Source organism: Octodon degus, unplaced genomic scaffold, assembly GCF_000260255.1.
Source record: "Octodon degus isolate 3935 unplaced genomic scaffold, OctDeg1.0 scaffold00073, whole genome shotgun sequence".
Lineage (NCBI taxonomy): Eukaryota > Metazoa > Chordata > Mammalia > Rodentia > Octodontidae > Octodon > Octodon degus.
The window spans coordinates 2,190,128-2,206,861 of NW_004524649.1; the positions used below are offsets into that span (position 1 = coordinate 2,190,128).

General features: G+C 44.3%; 1 protein-coding gene across 1 annotated transcript in view; it reads right to left on the bottom strand.

Annotated features, from left to right (window-relative positions):
• Positions 1 to 382: 382 nt before the first annotated feature.
• Gins1 (GINS complex subunit 1) overlaps positions 383 to 16,734 on the bottom strand; it is a 26,337-nt gene continuing 9,985 nt past the window's right edge. Inside the window, exons 5-7 of the mRNA XM_004635570.2 lie at positions 8,027 to 8,143; positions 4,560 to 4,634; positions 383 to 495 (exon numbers count right to left, since the gene is read on the bottom strand). Of these exons, the coding sequence (XP_004635627.1) occupies positions 427 to 495; positions 4,560 to 4,634; positions 8,027 to 8,143 (261 nt within the window). The 3' untranslated portion in view covers positions 383 to 426. The remainder of the gene's footprint in view (positions 496 to 4,559; positions 4,635 to 8,026; positions 8,144 to 16,734) is intronic.

Here is a 16,734-nt window from a genome sequence, read left to right on the forward strand (position 1 = left end):
CTGGGCTATCAGGCGAGCGCCATTATGATAAAATGTGATACATGTTTAAAATTGTAGCCACAACTCTAAATAAAAAACTAGTCACTATAAACTGATACAAAAGTTTCAATTTCAGATATTTATTTATTTGTATGCAGAACTGAATTTAGGACCTTACACTTGTCAGGCAGGCGCTGTGTCACTGAGCTATATCCCCAGCTCAAATCTTTAGCTAGTATATACTCATTTCAAATAAAGACTGGGGCTGGGGTTTAACTTTCAGGTAGTCAGCTTTCTGTCGCTGTGGGCTGGACCAAGGTGTAGGCGGTCCAGGGATCTGGCTCCAGCACCACGTGGGGGAGGGGCAGCTCTCTATGCCGGCGCTGCGCAAGGTCACGACAGGACGCAAGGTCACGACAGGATGCAAGGTCACGACAGGATGCAAGGTCACGACAGGACGTGCTCCAGGACTCCCTGTCTGATCAGCTGCTCACACTTCCATCGAGGCAAAAAGTGCTGAGGGAAAGGGGTGGGCAAGAGTCAGAGAAATAACCGAGACCTGTCCATGTCTCTGCCATCATTAAAAGGCTGCAGCTGATTATTTTTTAAGTTCCCAGAGCAGAGTGGCTCACGTTCCACTTGACTGTAGTGGTTGTTACGATCAACTAAAACCGATGCACTGAGAGGTACATGGAATTCGTACTTCCATCAATGAATTCACAGTTTGCTGAATCAGCTGAACTCACCTGGAGACTTCCGGTTTCCAGTAGGCACTCCCCCTAGGGTCTGCATTTCTAAATCCACGTACAGAAAACCCAGGAGGGTGAGGAGGGCGATGGCACAGCAGCAGCCCAATGCGAGACCACCCATGGGGGCGTCGTCCCCAGGAAGCTTTGTGATTCTAGCACCAGCAGTGGCAACTTCACTCCTGTGCTTCTGAAGAAGCTGGAGCCTGCCAACAGCCATCCCGTGCGCCCAGGGGCACACCCTGTTGTTCTCACAGGACTTAGACTACGCAGAGGACTTAGACCACCTTGGAGACTTCTCTAAGGTGGGGGTTTCCTGCAGCAGCGAATGGAGCAGAAAGACGTGCACAAGCGCACAAGGGAAGATATTCAAGCTCAGAAAGGTCTACCTGGGTAAGAGCTAGAAACCAATTACTATACGGGAAGGCAAATAACCTTAGAAAATAATCGAGGTGGCAGGGATTACCAACGCTATTCAAGCCAGCCGAAGCTGAAACAGGAGGCTCACAAGTTCAAGCAAAGCCAGGCAATTAGTCACTTGGCAAGGTTCTGCCTCAACATTTTTTTAAAAAGTTAAAACGGACTGGGGATGTAGCTCAGTGCTAACACCCTGAATTCAACCCCCAGCAGCCCCCTCCCAAAAGTCAAGAAGCAAAGGTGACTTTTCAACCTTGCACTTGAAGATCCTGCCTCACAAACTCAAAGGCCTTATGGAGACCGTAACCATGGGGCCCGGAGGGATGGCTCAGTACAATAAGCACTTGCCTGGCAAGCGCTAGGGCCTGAGTTCAATCCCCAGTAAAAGACCGTGACCAAATTCTATGTAAGCCATAAAGACATACAGGCTGAGGACTATCAACTTGTCCACTGCCTGTGAAACAGTGCATTTAACAGCTTCTCCAGCACAGTTAAGTAAACACAGCGAGTCCTAGCTATTCTAATGTATCATTTGCTAATTTTTCTTTTTTTTTTTTTTTCAGAACCAGAGATGGCCTAAGCAGGCACTTTAGACAGCTAAGCTATCTCACTAGCCCATCTACACTCCTTTTTAAACCTTTACAATGAATTTTCTTTTTGGTAGAATTGGGGATTGAACTCAGGCCCTTAAGCACTTATTCTACTGAGTCATCTCCCTGGCCCCAAATTACTAATTTTTTTTTTTAATGCATCATTTAAAAGAGGATTCATGATTTCTCTTCATGCCGATGGCTGACATGTATTACAGAATATGTGTTAAGAAAAGATCTTCCTGGACGGGGAAATAGCTCAGTGGTCTAAATGCTTGCCTGGCAAGTGCAAGAATCCAGGTTCGATCTCTAGTACTACATGCTGTTCCAGTCCCAGAATCTGGGGCATGCTGTGCTGGCCACTGAAACCAGGCGTGGTAGTGCCTGCCTGGAATCCCAGCACTGGGGAGGCTGAGACAGGAGGATCGCTATGAGTCTGAGCTGCATAGCAAGTCCCTGTACCAAATAAGTAAATCAAAAAGAAAGCTCTCCCTACTAATATCTGCGTTATGGGGATGACCCACACCACGGCCTACAATCAACATCATCTCTGGTCAGACACCTTAGAAGCCAAAGTATCAAATAGAGTAGTCCAGGATAGGCTTAAAATATGCTGATTAAGTTCTTATTTTAACACATTCACTTCTGTGCCTGAGGGCAGGGTGTCAGTTGAAAGACTAAATTAAAAGCCCCTCAAGAGGAAGGCCAGTTGGTGTGGTCCACACAGAGGCAATGAGCAGGCACTGCTGGAGGAAGAAGGCCGCACGGCAGCGGCAGCATCCCACGCCCTGTTGAGGACGGTGTGCCCTGAGAGCCCAGGCTGCCTGTGAGCTCAACCTGCACCGGCCCGGCTTCACCTGTGACCTCCTCCTGCGGGGACTACAGTGCCGCTGTGGCCTTCGAGGTACCCTCGAAACCAGTTTCTAAACCAGGCAGCATTTGTTTCAGAAAGCTAAAGCTCTAAGAGTACTGGTGAAATAAGACAGCAGGAACTGCACGTGCCGAAACCGTGTTCTGTGGTGTAGACAGAGTAAGGTCAGCACCTTGGCCAGCACCAAGGTAGCGACAGAAAGAGAGGCTTTAAGGATGACCCTTTACCTCCCACACTCTGACCTCAGAGACTGGATAGAAGGAATTTTTTGTTTTGAGAAGGATAAAGCAGTTTATTATGCAGAATTTAAAACATATACTGAAAGAAAATAAGAGTGTGGACCCTCAAGAGAAAAGTGATGAAAATAAATTTTGCCAATGTGAATCTACCTAATCTGAATCTGAAAATGCCAAGGAAACAAATACGTTGAGACTCTTTATGAGAAAAAAATGGGCTCAGGTTACAATTTTATAATGTCAACATCCCCATATTATAGTATATATTAAATACTTACAAATACTTTTTTTTTTTTTTTTTTTTGTGGAACCAGGGATTGAACTCAGGCCCTCACGCTTGCCAGGGAAGCGCTTATTCCACTGAGCCATCTCCTTGGCCCCTATACTTACAAATTCTTAAGCTCTATCACCACTGTTTTGATTGATTGATTTTTGTCTTTTTTTCCCATAATTTTATTGATAAATAGCAATGAGACAGTTGCAAATCAAATCGGTAGGACAGTTTCAATAATTAACACACTACATACATTCTTCCTAGTGGTTAACTGCTGTATAAGAATCATTCTATTCATTAAGAGACTGTAACTATATATCTATCCAAACCACTTTGAATACACAGATGCAATCGTCTGTATACCGTTTTTTGTTAAGTTCCGTTATTTGAATATTATAGGTGTGTAAACTCAGCAAAATATTCCAAAAGAGTCCAGTAGCCCATAATAGTATTGGGTCTTCCGCTTGACTGGCAATGTCAGAAATTGTTGACCTGAGTCCCCCACAGCTCAACATAACAGCATGGCTTTAATTCTTATATTTTGTTTTTATACTTTTCTGCTGGATGGCCAAAACCAAGGTAAAGCAGGATTATAAGGATTTTTTTTTTTTTTTTTTTTCTCCGAATGCCTTCAGGGCAGGTTTGGCTGGCTGGAGTGTTGTGGGGATTGAACTACAGCAACCTGAGGCTGACAGCTTTGTGGAAGCAGCCACTTAAAGGACTGAGCTAGGGCCAGGCCCCCGATTTTTATCTTTTTTGAGACAGGGTTTCACTATGCAGTTCAGGCTGGCTTTGAACTTAGTTTGTAGCCCACGCTGACCTCAAACTCACAGCCATCCTCCTGCCTCAGCCTGGGATTTCAGGTGTACACCACAACACCCTGCTCACCAGTTTTCTAAAGAACTAGGTTAAGGTAAAGTGCAAGCTGAGAAAGATTGTTTAGGAATGCTTTTACAAATTATAATTTGAGGTTTGTGGACATGATATCATGTCTGCATCTTATACAATGAATAACCACTAAGACAACAATATGCAATGTATTAATTAGAAACTGTCCTACTAATCGGTTTTGAAACTGTCTCGTTGCTATTTGTTTCTCAATAAAATTATTTTTAAAAAATCATAATTTAGGGCCAGGCACCTAATCCAACATATCAAAAACCTTAGAATAATGACCTACCACTTAACTAGAGTAAGGCCCATTATGATAATTTCCATGGAAAATGCTTAATCTTAAATATTAGCAACATCCTAGTAAATTAATTAACCTTTCCTACTGCATGAAACACTCACTTAGAGTCCATATTTGAAAAAGCCCAGAGTGTCCTGTACTAAACACAACGCCTATGACATGGTCATCAAAGGCCTTAGTGACTTCACTTCTCATTCCAAAATTTCCACTCTTACAAGGTTTAAAGTAAAAGTATGTGGTGAGACAAGAAATACCTGGCTATTTTTTTTCAACAGGACTGAAGTACCATCCTCCACTTCCAATTCTCCATAGTCTTTCAGACACCGCACCTGAAAGGGAAATCCGGGCCTTTAGCTTTCTTTTCAGACACAGTCCTGCGGTGCTAGCCGGCCAGGCTGCCAACTCAGTGCCCTTTCAGCCCCGCTCTTCAAGCGGCTGGACAGGCCCACGTCAGGCTTCCAGTCACGTCTCAAGACATAAAGCGTGTTCCCTGCCTACAAGGAACTCGGAGGTGGTTCCTTGGATGTGAAACCAGAGGCACAAGCAACAAAAGGGGAAACACAAATAAGACTGCTTGAAACTGTAATATTTTAGGCATCACAGACAGTGTCCGCAGCATACAGAGCACGCCATAAAACGAGATAAAATATTTGCAGGTCATACATCTGCCAAAAGATTATAATGCAGCATATGTATTATCATATATATCCCCCCAAATTAAAAAATGTGCAAAAGGTCTGGACAGACATTTCTTCAAACATGTGTCAACAGGGGCTGGAGAGATGGCTCAGTGGTCTAAAGCACCTACTTGAAACAAGCTTGGCAAAGCACAGGGACCTCGGTTCGATCCCCCAGCACCACATGCCAGCCAGACCCGCCCCCTGGTGGGCTGAGCTGGCCACACACACACACACACACACACACACAATAAATGAATGTAATAAATAAAAAATAAATAAATATTCAAACATGTGTCAACAGCTAATAAGCCTGTGAAAAGGTGCGCCACATCTCTAACAGTTAGGAAAATGGGACTGAAGCCACAATGATAGCCCACTCCTTATGTATATATAAAATTTTATTTTTATTTTTTGGTACCAGGGATTGAACTCAGCCACACCTTTTATGAGGAATGAAGGAACCACCACCAAAGCGGGGGTGCGTCCTCAAGACTGAAGCACAGAATCGTCATGGGATGCAACAGCTCTGCTTCCGGGTATACTGCTAACACAATGGAAAGCGTGGTCTGGAAGAGCTAGTCACACACCCATGTTCACACCAGCATTAACCCAATAGCTAGAAGGCAGAAATGGGTGACATAAGCAAAAGGGTTCATCCATCAAATGGAATATTATTCAGCCTTAAAAAGGAAAAAAATCGGGGCCAGGAAGATGGCTCAGTGGAATAAGTGCTTCCCTGGCAAGCGCAAGAGTCTGAGTTCAATCCCCAGTTCCAAAAAAAGAAAAAAGTCTTTTAAAAAATTATTTATTTAAGGGGCCAGGGAGATAGCTCGATAGAATACGTGCTTGCCTGGCAAGCGCAGGGTCCTGAGTTCAATCCCTGGTACTGAAAAAAAAAATTATTTATTTTTATTTTTATTTTTATTTTCTTTTTACATTTATTTAGTGTGTGTGTGTGTGTGTGTGTGTGTGTGTGTGGCCAGCTCAGCCCACCAGGGGGCGGGGCTGGCTGGCATGTGGTCCTGGGGGATTGAACCGCGGTCCCTGTGCTTTGCTAAGCTTGTTCTAAGTAGGTGCTTTAGACCACTGAGCCATCTCACCAGTCCCTTATTTTTATTTTTGATACAGGGTCTCACTATGCAGTTCAGACTCATAGTGATATCCTCCTACCTCAACCTCCCTAGTGCTGGGATTATAGGTGTGCACCATGCCCAGTTCCGGGGCCACATGGCATGCAGTATGGGGATGGAACTCAGGACCTTGCACTTGCCAGGCAGGTGCTTACGCTGTGGAGCTATCTCCCCAGCCCCAAGAGAAAAATTCTGACACATGCTACAAAATGGATGAACCAGGGCAGGGAGATGGCTCAGTAGAATAAGCGCTTGCCTGGCAAGTGCAAGGGCCTGAGTCCAATCCCCCGTACCACAAAAAAGAAAAAAAAAAAAAAAAAAAGATGACTATTATGCTAAATAATAAGGCGGTCACAGAGCCAGAGCTGTAATCCCAGCACTTGGAAGGCTGAGGCAGGAGGGTCAGTGTGAGCTCAAGGCCAGCCTGGGCTACAAAGCAAAATTCTGTCTTAGAAAAATAAGCCTGTCACAAAAAGACAAATACAGGGGCTGGCGTGATAGCTCAGCAGTCTAAAGTGCCTGCCTAGGCAAGCTTAGGGAAATGTGCAGGGACTGCAGTTCGATCTCTGGTACGCATGCCACGCCAGCCCCACGCCCAGGGTGGGTTGAGCAGGCAAAAAAAAAAAAAAAAAAAAAACAAAACCAAATACCATATGATTCCATTTATATGAGGTACAGTAGCCAAATTTAGAGATAGAAAGCAGAATATAGTAGTGGTTCTCAGGAGCTACAAGAAGAGGGATTATGGATTTGTTTTTTGTTTTTGGCAGCACCAGGGATTGAACTCAGGCCCTTGCGCTTGCCAGGCAAGCACTTATTCTACTGAGCTATCTCCCCAGCCCCTGGATTTCTGTTTAGTGGGCACAGAATTTCAGTTTCATAAGGTAAAGAGATATGTAGGCATGGATGGTGTGAAGGCTGCACAATACTAGGCAAGCATCTAGTACTTTCTTGACTATTCGTTTAGAAATGGCTACGATGGGGCCGGGGAGATGGCTCAGTAGAATAAGCACTTGCCTGGCAAGGACAAGGACCTGAGTTCAATCCCCAGCTCTGCCAATAAATAAATAAATAAATAAATAAATAAATAAATAAATGGCTACGATGATGGAAGTTCTGCTAGGCGTGATGGTGCATGCCTGTAATCTCAGCCCTCGGGAGGCTGAAGCAGGAGGACCACTATGAGTTCAAGGCCAGCCTGAATAACATAGTGAGACCCTGTCTCAAAAAATAAAGGTTACAAAATTTGTTGCATGCATTTCCCTAGGTTCAAACCCTAGTACCATAAAACTAGGTGACTAAACAAAAATAATACCTGTCTGATAAATCCACCATCTTGAAAGACAAGTTCATCTGTTGGGCTTTACTTTAAAATTTTAGGGTGCTGGGGATGTAGGTCAGTGGTGCAGCATCTGCCTGAGAAGTTTAAGGCCTTGAGTTTGATTCCCGGTACCAAAAAAAAGTTAAAAATAAAAATTTAGGGATTGGCTTTCCATTTTGATTTATTTTATTTTACTTTACTTTTTTTTTTTTTTTTTTTTTGTCTTTCTGAGACAGGGTCTCACTAGGCAGTTCAGGCTGGTCTTGACCTCACTTTGAGGCCCAGGATGACCTTGAAGTCTCAGTGGTCCTCCTGCCTTGGCCTCCCAAGTGCTGGGGCTATAGGCATGTGCCACAATGCCTGGCTTAATTTTGTTTTAATAAGGAGGAAATATTTATATGACCCCAAGGCAAACCTATGAAGGTCAGATGCTCACACCCGCTCCTCCATCCTCTTCTCTACCCCCTTAGCTCACTCTCCTGGTTTTAACTTATGCTTCCTTAACGGCTTCATAGAGGCCAGTGCACATTCATAGAACCCATCATCTTCGGCAAAGGCAGCAGTCTACACAGTAATTAAAACATACGTACTTCAATGTACAGGCTTTTTGGTGGTTTCATGTCTTGCGTGATGTCCAAGCCTTCAGCCCCTCCCAGGGACCGCATGTAAGTGGCAAGAGACTTTTTGTACTGATTGAACCACTCCACCTGCAAACACAGACAAGGTCATGTGACAAAGGCGCCAGGAAGCCATGCGCCGTGCACAGTCACTCACCAACGTGCACCCGTGGGCACTACCTGAGCAGACCGCCTGCTGGGACCCAGGCACTCTGGGATCAGGCTAGTACGCGCGGCAAAACGGACACCTCAACCCAGCACATTTAGTCATAAACCTGGAGAACACTCAACCAAACACAGACTCATGAATAAGCCATTACTGAACCATAAAACATAATTAAACAACAGCATTGACTCTATTTCTAAAAACTATAAGGGTGTTGTTGATGCTTGTCTTTTTGAGACACGGTCTTGATATGCCGTTTAGGCTGAACTTGAGCTCATTTCATAGCCCAGCCTGGTCTCAAACTGGCAGCACTCCTCCTGCCTCAGGCTCCCAAGTGCTGGGATTTCAGGCATGCACCACTACACCTGGCTCTGTAAGGTATTTTTTTAATATCTTACATTAAACATAATGTAATGTAAGATTGTCCATGACCTGATGAATGGATGTGAATACCATATGATCGAATATTATTCAGCCATAAACAAAAAAAATTCTGTATTATCAGACATGTATTACCACATGCAGGAACCTTGAAAATTTAAGTAAAGGGGACAAACAGCCATATACAGCATGATTGTACTCACAGGAAAAACACATCATAGGCAAACTATAGAGATAACAAACAGATGAGTGATATCTAGGAATTGGATAAGGGAGAGACTAGGAAGTAACTGACAAAAGGTACAGGGTTTCTTTTGTTTGTTTGTTTGTCTGTGTATTCTTTTGAGTCAGGATCTCACTATACAGTTGAGGCTGGCCTTGAGCTCACTTTGTAGCCCAGACTGGTCTCGAATTCACAGTGACCCTCCTGCCTCAGCCTTCCAAGGGCTGAGATAGGGAGTTTTTTTAAGAGTGAAAAAAATGTTCTGAAATAAGAGTGTGGTAATGGAAGGATAACTCTATGGATATAATGAAAACCACTGAAATGTACACTTCAAAATGATGAACTTAATAGTGCCCTAGTGTCAGTAAATCTGTTATTGTTTAAAAGTTGTTGAGAAAAATGAAAGATTTAAATATGTTGAAGGATATACAGCATCCACTAAGTGGCTGAACACTGCAGCAGTGTCTGTGAATCCAGTTCAATCACAAATTCTTAACTTTTTTTTTGGGGGGGGGGCAGGGAGGAGGCAGGGAGATGGCTCAGTGGAATAAGCGCTTCCCTGGCAAGCACAAGGGCCTGAGTTCAATCCCCAGTTCTGCAAAACAAACAAACAAACAAAAAAAAAACCCCTTTTTAAAAATGTATTTTGGACAGGGTCTCCCGGGTCTACAGGGTCTCAGTACATAGATCGGACTCGTAGTGATTCTCCTGTTTTCAGTTTCCCAAGTGCTCTAGGATTACAGGCGCACACCACCACGCCCAGCCTCAACTACCATCTCAGCACGTCCCGCGGGTGGGGCTGGCACTGCATGCTGGGGAATGAACCCAGCCACTGCGCTCTGCCTAAGCAGGCACTTTAGTCTGCTGAGCTATCAGGCCAGCCATCAAATTCTTAACTTTTAAAAAAATGGAACTTCACAACTAAAGCCTAAAATTTGCATGGAAATTTGTTGTTTGAGACAGGGTCTCACTATGTAGTTTATGTAGGCCTCCAACCTGACCTGACTCTCCCAGCCCCCAGCCTGGCTGCTCTCTGCAGGGAACTCAGCTCAGCACCGAGGCTGCCATCGACAAACACAGGAAAGGAGTAAGACAGGACAAGGAACTCTGCAGGACCTGGAGACATCTGGAGACACCTGAAAACATACAGCAGACGCTTCAAGGGCTCTGCCCGCTGAGAGGCAAGACTGCCAGGAAACTTGACACACAGATGTTCACTGGAATCCTCCCGCCTGATGCCCCTGCCTTCTCTCTGTTCCTAAAGGACACACTTCTCTTTGTTCGGGGCAGAAGTTCTTGGCGCTCTCTCTGCCCGAACCCAGGCAAGATAAATTCCATGTCATATTGGCTTACACAAACCTGGTGGTCTTGGCTAGTTACCTATATTACAGTTTAGGCAAGCCTCGAACTTGTGACAGCCCTCCTGCTTCAGCCTCCCAGTGCTGGAATTACCTGGCTACACAGAAATTTGAAGGCCCAAAAAAGAACAAGACAAAAATACTTGCTCAAGATATATTACCAAGGGGCTGGGGAGATGGCTCAGCAGAATAAGCACTTCTATAGTAAGCACAGTGTCTGAGTTCAATCCCCGGTTCCACCAAAAAAAAAAAAAAAAAAAAAGTATTATCAAGTTATGGTAATCCCAACAGTGGAATCTGTGCAAGGACAGACCAACTAATGGGACTGAAGATAAATCTCCCATCTGAAACCCACAAATACAGCCCCGCTGGGTAATGACAGGTAGCACTAGGCACACAGCAGGTAGACAGGGTCTTTCCAGTGACCAGGGTCACAGCAACACACACAGCCAAAAGGAAACCTCCCATGTGACACATGGAAGCCAACCCCAATCCCACAGGTCTCTTTGTCAAAGTAAAATACAGGTCCTCTGAGACAACACCAAAAATACCTTACGGCCTTGAGACACACAAGGATTTCTTCACCAGATCAAACCCAAACACAAGATGGCTCAGTGGGGGGCCGGGGAGAAGGCTCAGTGGAATAAGCGCTTCCCTGGCAAGCACAAGGGCCTGAGTTCAATTCCCAGTTCCACAAAAACAAAAAACCCACAAACAAAAAGCCAACCACTGAATAAAAGGCAGATAAATTAGTCAATTACTAGTAACACACAGAACTTGGGGATAATGTTGATCCAGATCTGTCTCAAAATTAACTTTCATCTTCAAAATAAAATTTTACAAGGCTGGGATGTAGCCCAGTGGTAGAACACTGGTGTCGTGTGAGCGAGGCCCTGGTTTCAGAGTCCCAGGAAGGATGGGTAGGTGACAGACAATAGGCAAGAGGCCAGGAGAGCAGTGATGCTGGCAGGAGGGTGTACAACTCCCGAGGGATGACCTCCTCCTCCACCCCAGTGGTGGACACACAGGGGCCTCAGGGATGTGCCATGACACTGCAGTTTGTCTGTGTGCTCCTGGACATGAGTGTGTGAGTCATGTGATAGATCTCACAGTACCAATGACCAAAAGAGGACACGTGCCTAGGTGGCCAAAGCTATGCTGTGTCCTATGTAATAATTAAAAACAATGCCTGACTCAGTACGCATGGTGCTTCACATGGGTCACACAAGGACCTCTCTGCCTTGGTCTCTGCAGAAACACAGAGCTCGGGGCAGCAGCCCCATCCCAGAGAGTGTGGAGGGACAGCGTCAGAACTGCTTCACCCTGAGGGTCCCCTCCTGTCACTTTTTCTCTTTTAATTTTTATTGATACAAAGTCTCTCTACACAGTTAGGACTCACAGTGATCCTCCTGTCTCAGCCTCCCGCAGTGCTGGGATTACAGGTGTGCGCCACCATGCCCGGCTTTAGGGTCAGCACAGCATGTAGTACCAGGAATCGAACTTGGGACCTGGTGCTTGCCAGGCAGGCACGGATGCCGCCGAGCTATCTCCCCAGCTCCCTCCTGTCACTCTTGCTCAGGGATGAAAAGGCAATGGAGAACACACACACTCCCTCCAAAAGAACACCCTGAAACAGGCACAGAGCACTGATCCATGGGAAAATACAAATAAGAAAGAAAAAATACCGCTTCTATTATCTCTGGCATTATGGTTTGACAATTCTACATTTAAGAAGCAAGTCGGATGTGCAAAACATAGAGCTAAAGAAAACATGAATGATTTTACTCTTTTGAAATTAGTTCAGAAAAAATTCTTGTATATTATCCATACATCTGAGTCCTTTTAATTTTTTTTATTTCAAGATAAGTTCTTTTTTTTTTTCTGTATTTTAGGGAATGTCTACAGGGTGTTCAAGGTCTCCCTACTAGATTGGATTCATAGTAATCTGCCTGTTTACAGCCTCTCAAGTGCTGGGATTACAGGCTGTGCCACCACACCCAGTCTCAATTGCTGTCTCAGCAGGCCCTGGGGGCGGAGCTGGCACAGCAGGCCTGAGGATTGAACCCCTGGCCCCTGTGCCTGCTTGCAGGCGCTTTAATCCACTGAGCTATTTGGCCAGCCCTCAAGATAAGTTCTTAATTAAAACAAACCAAAACAACAACAACAACAAAACCAAGATAAATTCTTGCTAAGTTGCCCAGGTTGAACTCTTTTCTTGTTCCAGCTTCCTACAGTCCTTGGACTAGAGTTGTGGGCCACTAACCTTTGCACATATTCCTTTTTACAGATGAGGACCCCTGAAGTCATCTGTCAGTTTCACAGTAATTCACAAACTTGTCACAAGCAATTGGCTCAGCACAATTGCTCCCAAACGACTAACCTAATCTTTAGCCCTCTGATGTTCATATGTTTGTATTTTACTAAGGTAAGAATCTTACTCAGTAATCATAAAAAGTGTTACCCTTAGGCAAACAAGGTCCACATGAAATCTAATAGATGAGTTCAACCAATATCGTCCAATCATTTACAAAATTGTAAGAGACAGAGCAATCTAACACATGAGAAAAATCCTTATAACTATTGCCATTTTGGGTCTGGGGAGATGGCTTAGTAGAATAAGCACTTGCCTGGCAAGTACAAGGGCTTGAGTTCAATTCCCAGTTCTGCCAAAAAAAAAAAAAAAAAAGCTATAGCCATTTCACAAGTAAGAGTGTTCTGTTCATTTCACTGTAGAACCCCAAAAGTTCAATTCATATAAATAGACCTGGGCACAAAAGAACATGAAAGCTGAGTGTGCTGGCACTCCTGCAATCCCAGCATCCAGGAGGCTGAGGCAGGGGCGGGTGGTTACCATGAGTTCGAGACCAGCCTCGGCTACATAGTGAGTTCAAGGCCAGCCTGGACTACATAGCGAGACCCTGTCTCAAAAAACCAAAAGAGCCTTCCTGTTTCCGGCTGCGCGGAGGCAGCTCGTGCGTCTGAGATGCCCCAAAGTTAGGACCTTTCTTTGCACTCTTGAGGGCGCCGGCGGTGGCTCTGCAGCTGTCATCATGCCACAGAATGAATATATTGAATTACATCGTAAATGCTATGGGTACCGCTTGGATTACCATGAGAAAAAGAGAAAAAAGGAAAGTCGAGAGGCTCATGAACGTTCAAAGAAGGCAAAAAAAATGATTGGCCTGAAGGCTAAGCTCTACCACAAACAGCGCCATGCAGAGAAAATACAAATGAAGAAGACTATCAAAATGCATGAAAAGAGAAACACCAAGCAAAAGAATGATGAAAAGACTCCCCAAGGAGCAGTACCTGCCTACCTGCTGGACAGAGAAGGACAGTCTCGTGCAAAAGTACTTTCCAACATGATTAAACAGAAACGGAAAGAAAAGGCGGGAAAATGGGAAGTTCCTCTGCCCAAAGTTCGTGCCCAAGGAGAAACAGAAGTATTAAAAGTTATTCGAACTGGAAAGAGAAAAAAGAAGGCATGGAAGAGGATGGTTACTAAAGTCTGCTTTGTTGGAGATGGTTTTACAAGAAAACCACCTAAATATGAAAGATTCATTAGGCCAATGGCAAATATGCTCAGGTAACCAACAATCCTGAAAATGATGGATGCATCAATGCAGTCTTACTAGTTTGACAAATGTTTCATACAGTAACTTCTTACACTTCAATTGAAGACTACAGACCAATCAGGAAAACCGTAACTCGAATACTGCTCAACTGTCATGACTACGTTCATCAAGAAAGCTATTTATTAAATTGTAGAAACAGTAAAATGGCCCAGTTTTACAAATTGGTCTTTTATTAGGGGTCTGCTAAGGGCTTACATGTGAGATTGAACCATTTGAAAAAGTAAATGTGAGTCTTTGCATTAAAGAGTAGGTGCTCAACAACACAGACCTCTCATTCCTAAAAAGGTACCAGAATTTAAAATCAGTGCATATAAGAAGGTTATATGTTAGGTGTGCGTCTCAAGTTTTGTGATCTGAATTAAATGGCCATGGCTTGAACTTTGGGTTTCTGTATATTAATCTAATCACCAGATGCTTTAAATTCTTTTTATTTTTTAAAGTCTGTCTTCAGAGTACAACCAGTATGATTAACTGTGCCTTTAACAAAATTATTCAACTTCTAAACAAATTCAATATCTAAACGTATCTTCATGAATGTAACTGACAAAAAGAGGGGAAAGAATTTCACAGCAGACCAAAAAAACAATCACAAAATAAAGGTTTAATTACACTTAAAAAAAAAAAAATTCCAAGAAAATAAACAACTATTCCGGTAAAAAACAAAACAAAACAAAAAAAAAAAAAAAACCAAAAGAACAAGAACCAAACAACATGAAAATAAGAAGGTGTTATGGTTTGGGTCTAAATGTTCCTCAAAGCCTCATGCAGTCACAGGGCTTTTTCAGAGGTGGTTGAAGCTCGAGTGTGTGATACTGGGATTAAAGGTGTATGAGAAACCTAGCTAGGGTATAAAAGAGGCAGAAAGACACTGTTAAGGTTGGTTTTTGATTTTGCCGTCTCTCCGCCTTGAACAGTGCTCTGCTGCCACGTCAGCCTGCCCTAGAGCCAGCTGACTACTGACTGACACCTCTACAAACTGTGAGCCAATACACCTCTCCTCCTGTAACTTTGGGCATTGGGTATTTTGTCTCACCAACGAGAAAAGTAACCAGGACAGAAGCTGAAAGCTAAAGTCCAAACCTGTTACCAATCTTAATCACTGGTAAACCTGAGTAGAGATCACTCATTTATTTTTTTATGAAATATTAATGAATTTATTTTGACTTAAAAGTTTAAATGGGGGGCTGGAGAGATGGCTCAGTGGTCTAAAGCACCTACTTGAAACAAGCTTGGCAAAGCACAAGGACCACGGTTCAATCCTCCAGCACCACATGCCAGCCAGCCTCGCCCCCTGGTGGGCGGAGCTGGCCACACACACACACACACACACACACACACACAATAAATAAATGTAATGAATAAAAATAAATAAATATTAAAAAAAAAAGTTTAAATGGGTAGGCAATATAAGATGACCTAAAAACAACCGTGAACGTATATAATCTTAAAAACAGTTAAATACGTAATATGCATATAGAAATTAAAAGAATGCTATCTGATGAGAACATTCACTGATTTATGCAAAAAATGGACAGAATGAAAACAAAGCAATGAAAGTGAGAAAACAGACTGCCACCCTCAGAGACATACGGAAGCGCATGGCAAACTCGACGAGCGTGAGCTTCTGAGAGCCGTGGGCTGGGCACTGTAATTCATATGGCTCACCCAGGCAGCCCCGCCCTGACACAGCAGTCACCCTGCTGCACGATAAGAAACAAGCCAGCCTTTGTCCCCACGCCTGGAGGCTGGGGGGGGGGGGCGCGCGCTTCTGGATCCGTGGGATTTCTCTTGTGACAGGAGCACCTTGTGATCCACAGTGGGCTGATGCTAATGAGTGACTCCCGGTGGACCCTGGACAGTCTGTGCTGACAGGATACGTGAGCGGGGACCGGCCAACCATGGGGACAGACGACTGGGCTTTGGGCTCTGTGACAAGACATCTGCTCTCCTGGCCCTCATCCAAGTGATTTCTTCAGCTCTGATTTGTACCCTTTTGGCTCTAGAATACTGAATTTTGAAGCACATGGCTTTCCTGAATCCTATGAGTTGTCCTGGAGAATGAGCTTAATGGGAGTTGGGGCTACTGGGCTTCCTGCTGGGTCTGGAGTGAGGGCAGACTCCTCTGGGCAGCTGCCTAACTCCAGGCATCAGGGTCAGAAGTCACCGCAGCCGTGTGATGGTGAGCGCGGTGGACCTCACTGTGAGTGAACTCAGACACTGAGAAGCCAAGCTACTCTTTCTTTTTCTTTTGGTGGAACCGGGGATTGAACTCAGGACCTTGTGCTTGCCAGGCGAGCACTTATTCTACTGAGCCATCTCCCCGACCCCCAAGCTACCCTCTAGTCTTTCGTGATTACGTAGTGAAGAACCAGGACTTGAACCCAAGTCTGCGTAGCTCCAATCCTGTGGCCTGCAGTAGGGGGCAAGGTGTACACCTCAGTGACTGCATAAATCAACAGTTTCATTACCAATATGAATTTATGATATTGATAAGAAAGTGTGTATATGAGGCCAGGGAAAAGTTCAGCGGCATAAGCGCCTGCCTGACAAGCACAAGGTCCTGAGTTGGATCCCTAGTACCAAAAAAGAATGTGTAAATGGCCAGGTGTGGTGGCGCATGCTGGTCATTCCAGCACTCTGGGAGCTGAGGGAGGAGGGCCAAAAGTTCAGATCCAAACTAGACAACTCAGCAAAACCTTTCCTCAAAACAAAAAAAAAAATTTAAAGATGTAGCTCAGTGCAAAGATCCTGGATTTATTCCCTAGTACCAGGAAAACAACTGGATATACATACTCATTCTACAGAAAACAGCGAAATAAGAATCTTGGGTGGGGGTGGTTTTTTTTTTTTTTTTTTTAACACAGAGTCTCTTTTTTTAGTTTTTGCTGGCCTCAGCTTCCCAAATGCTGGGGTTACAG